Below are 5,000 nucleotides of genomic sequence, written 5' to 3'. Positions count from 1 at the left end.
GTGTATTTATTACTACTTTTGCCATTAATTGTTCTGGTGAATGGGACTGCTCTAAGGCCCTCCAATCATTGGAGATTATCTAAAGCAGTGGTTCTCAACTTTTTTTATTTATAGACCCCTTTTGATTACCGTTTTATTCTGGTGGATCCCTGTAGTCATTCGATGTTTAAAAACTAGTTTTATGGAAACTTCTTTCACAATTCCTATTTTGTTTTTTATACATTCACTTGTGTAGTTGAACAATGTAAAACAGAGAATGAAATCCAGCTATCTCTAGCAATAGATATGTTTAAAGCAAAATTTTTATTGACCCTTAATATACTACTATGTGTCCCCAGTTAACTATTCTGCTTGTGTGGATTCCCAAAAACTTTATATGGACCCTGATTGAAAACCACTGATCTAGAGGAAGGAGACATCACTCTGGCCATGACTGACTCTCTAATGGTTGATCTGGCAGAAAGGGGCAGCTCACATTGCCATTGTAGACCCTCCAATTGTTGATCTGGAAGAAGGAGCTGACCCCATGACCACCGCAGAACCTTGGAGATTGGTTACATCAATGCAGCTAATTTTCTTCTTTGCAATACTCGCAGGGATCTAATACAAGAAGGAGCTCGGAAATTTTGTTGGAAGAGGATCTGGGCAAGTAATTCACTATACTGAACCAACACCTGACCAGCACTTTACTTAACTGACCAACTAACTTCAGAAATAATTAAACAGAAGTGGGGGGGGCTATGACAGTACTTAAACAGGGAGTATAAAGAGGAAGCAACTAGCTTCATCACCTCATCATCTTCCTCGTTTTTCTACTTTCTCTCTCTCCTTTAATAATAGTAATTACATAAATACACACAAACATTATACATATATACATACATGCATACATATATATACATATGTATGTATGTATTCATATCTGACACACACACATTATATATACATTTATGCCTTCACTCCTGTGACAACAAACTAAATACTCAACACCAGACACCTCACATAGACTTTAGCCAAATAAATATATACAAGTTGTCGAAGCTCCCAAACCCTGTTTTATTATTATCATCATCGTTATTATTATTAATAATAATAATAACAATAATGACATTAAATATAGTTATTACTATTATTGTTATAACAGTTCTCTTCTCTGTGTTATTGTTTTGACTAAGTCTCAGACACATTCACACACACATACATACATACAAACACATACAGGACCACGTTTTCTTATGAGCAACGGTATGTATATCGAAGCCCCAGTATAATACTGGTACATACTTTTTCAAACCCCATCAAGTATGAAAGGCAGAGTTGGCCCCGTTGAGATTTGATCTCAGGATGTCATAGTATGAAACTAAATACTGTCAAGTATTTGTCCAGTTCTCTGCCAAGTCCATATCCTCTCAATATTAACTGAATTATTATTATTATTATTAATATAATTATTATTAGTATTATTATAATTATTATAATTACTATACAACTGTAGCAAAGTCTCTTTTCGCTTGTGTACCCCAAACAATCACCGAAGGTGAAAGTTTCTGTTGAATGTCTTTGTCCCGCACTCGTTCGTACATTTTTCCATCTCTGTCCACTTTTGAATTAACATCTTTATATAAATGCACAGCCTTTTCAGCGAACGACGGCGATGCAAAACCGTGATCTTTGTCGTTGAAATGATCGGCTACATAAAGCTGCGCTTTCGTTAGAGAGCGTCCTCGCCGGTCAGCGACGAGGCGTCTGTGTCTTTGACTGTCTGAGCGTAACATTCGTACGGCAACAAGTACGAGGAGAATAAGGATAAATCCACCGGCGATTGGTACGGCTATCACAGCGGCCTTAAACCAGAGGTCTCGATTTTCATTTCTTTCTGGGTAATTCCCTGTGTAAGACATCTGGTTCTGTTTACGTCCTGCAAAACAAAAACAAAAAGTAAATACATTTGTATTGAATGGTACACACAAAGAAATAGTCTATATACCAGTGCTTTTCAAACTTTTTGCTGGAGCGGAACCCCAAGGAAACATTCCACTGGCTCGAGGAACCCCTTTGCAATAATTTGATAGTCTTATGCACACATATCTGCACAGGAGACTTAAAAATTACTGCCGGTTTTATCAGTTTTGTAACTTCTTGCGGAACCCTTGGACTGTACTGGCGGAACCCTGGTTGAAAACCACTGCTATATACTATCAAATGTATTATTGTTGTTATTCAGCTCTAGGATAACCACAGCCAGGCAAAACAAATATCAAAGGCCTTCTAGTTATGACCATCATATTTGTTTAACCATTTAGCATTTAAAAATGGTTATATCAGACCCAAATATTCTGTTATATGTTCAAACAAGCCAGATCTGGCCTCTCACTCTGACCTTATAATAACAATCACTTCATCAAAATTTTTAAGCTACAACATAATGCATGAATAATTCAAAACAGCAAAAATAAATGAGCATTACATTTGATGTACTTTGTTATGTTTCATTAACCATTGCAAAATAATGACAGCAAAAATCCATACAGTATTTCTATCATCCTTAAAATGACCACTGTTTTGGCCCTAAATAACATTTTTTATATCTTCAAAAGATGAGTATACTGTCCTGCTGAAGTGCGAAAAGAAATAAAGTCTTCTAGCAAACCCTATTATAAGCATTGGCACTATGGGAGCCAAAATGACACCATGCCTTGTCAGTCAGTTTGTCCCCTCAGTGTCTGTCTCTCTTACATCTTTATAAAGTAACTGACATATACACACCCACACAGACACTGTAACAAACACACATGCAAGTACACAGCAATAATCAGTATATATATACATAGTGGCTATATAACACTCATCACTGTGTGTATATTCCACAAATAGAGAGAACTCAATACTTCTGTTAAGAGTTAACTGATCTTTTATACAGTATTTAAGATAGACAAATACATTACTTAAATTTCACGGCACAGCATATATCTGCACTCAAAAGAAAATTTGTACTCTTTCAGAGTGCAGGTAACTGCTACTCCATGAAACTTGAGTAGCACGTTTGTGTAAGTGCTGGAGAAAGAAAAAACAAAGATAGGTAGATATGTATACGTGTGTATATGTATGTATATATGTGTGTGCTTATTCATATGTATGTATGTGCAGAAAGGAAGAGGGAAAGGAGAGACTAAACATAGCAAGAATTACAGTTAGTTCTTGTTTAGTTCTAGTTCAATCATAAATGAGTCAATCTATGATCAAATGAGATCCATCCATGACTATCCCTATTATTACTTTTTTTGTTTTGTTTTTTGTTTTTAATTAAAATGTGTCTGAGAACACAATATGTCCTGAAAGTGACGTATCACAGAGACTTAGCTGCTACTTCTAGCAGCTCATGTGAGCACATCCATCATTGCCTGATAAAAGCACGGGTAATATATGGTGGTCAGTATGTCTTGAATAAAGAGTAACCATCCAGAGACATCAGTTTTATCCTTTACCACTTTTGTAGGTGTGACTGTGGGATTAAGAAGTTTGCTTTCCAACCACATGGTTCCGGGTTCAATCCTACTGCATGGCATCTTGGACGAGTGTCTTCTACTACAGCCTTGGGCCGTTCAAAGCCTTGAGAGTGGATTTAGCAGATGGAAACTAAAAAATGCTCATCATATGTGTGTGTGTGTGTTAACCAGTGTTGATGTGTCTATGTTCCCATAATCTAACGGTTCTGCAAAATAGACCAATAGAAGATGTATTAGGTTTCAAAAAAGTAACTCCTAGGGTAGATTTCTTTGAGTAAAACTCTTCAAGACAGTAACCCAGCATGGCTGCAGTCAAATGCTTAAAATAAGAAGAAAAAAAAAAAAAAAAAAAAGAACTACTTCAAAATCTGCTGCTCCTATAGCCTGATAAAAAATTCACGTTTATACCAGTAATTATCAGAACACTTGGTTTATTTATTTTTTTTATTTATGTGCCCTTTTCAAGCCTAGCCAGGCTCATGGGCCCAGTTTCTCGGTTTCTGTGGCGTATGTGTTCCCTCCAGCAGGACGGGACGCCAGTCCATCACAGCGTTACTCAAGAAACAGGAAGAGAAAGTGAGAGAAAGTTGGGGTGAAGGAGTACAACAGCCCCCCCCCCTGCCGGAGGCTCGTGGAGGTTTTAGGGGTTTTCGCTCAACAAACATACACAACGCCAGGTCTGGGAATCGAAACCGCGATCTTCCAACCACGAGACCGCTGCCCTAACCACTGGGCCATTGCGCCTCCACTAATAAATGCGTCCTTTTCAACCCTAGCCAGGCTCATGGGCCCAGTTTCCCGGTTTCAATGGTGTATGTGTTCCCCAGCTGGACGGGACGCCAGTCCATCGCAGCGTTACTCATTTTTGCCAGCTGAGTGGACTGGAACAACGTGAAATGAAATGTTTTGCTCAAGAACACAACGTGTCGCCCGAGCAAACAAACACTTCAGTACAAATATGTAAGTGGAACAGTAAAAATATGCAAGACGTTTTCAAATGCCATTCGTGTGTTTTTATTACCCCCCGCCCAAAAAAAAAATACAGGAATGCAGATTTGTTTCTTTGTAAGAAACCAGCTCCTTCCTTGTAGGAAGAACTCTAATAAATAAACAAGACGTACATTATTTATATCACAAACAATGACAGTTCCTCGAAATCTTTGCCCATATTTCGCATATTATATATATATATATATGTATGTATGTAAAACTAAATACACATACATATATACATAAGCATACACATATTCATAAATAAGAACTATATATGTATGTATGTATGTATGTGTGTGTAAGAGAGAGAGAGAGAGAGAGAGAGAGAAGTGGATATACGTACACAAACGGGGGAGAGAGTGAAAGAATAACAATGAAAGATGTCTCTTCATGCATGAACGCTAGTGATGTGTATATATTTATTCAGTTATCCAGGTTTGTTTTTGTTTGCTTTTTTTTTTCTTTCTTTCACAATGCAATACATGTATGCACAACATGCAG

At 37.3% G+C, this 5,000-nt stretch overlaps 1 protein-coding gene across 1 annotated transcript in view; it reads right to left on the bottom strand.

Annotated features, from left to right (window-relative positions):
* Window positions 1-3: 3 nt before the first annotated feature.
* LOC115216249 (BMP and activin membrane-bound inhibitor homolog) overlaps window positions 4-5,000 on the bottom strand; it is a 15,608-nt gene continuing 10,611 nt past the window's right edge. Inside the window, exon 2 of the mRNA XM_029785448.2 lies at window positions 4-1,918. Within this exon, the coding sequence (XP_029641308.2) occupies window positions 1,482-1,918 (437 nt within the window). The 3' untranslated portion in view covers window positions 4-1,481. The remainder of the gene's footprint in view (window positions 1,919-5,000) is intronic.

Source organism: Octopus sinensis, linkage group LG10, assembly GCF_006345805.1.
Source record: "Octopus sinensis linkage group LG10, ASM634580v1, whole genome shotgun sequence".
In the NCBI taxonomy this organism is placed as follows: domain Eukaryota; kingdom Metazoa; phylum Mollusca; class Cephalopoda; order Octopoda; family Octopodidae; genus Octopus; species Octopus sinensis.
This window is presented reverse-complemented; position numbering and strand designations above follow the sequence as displayed.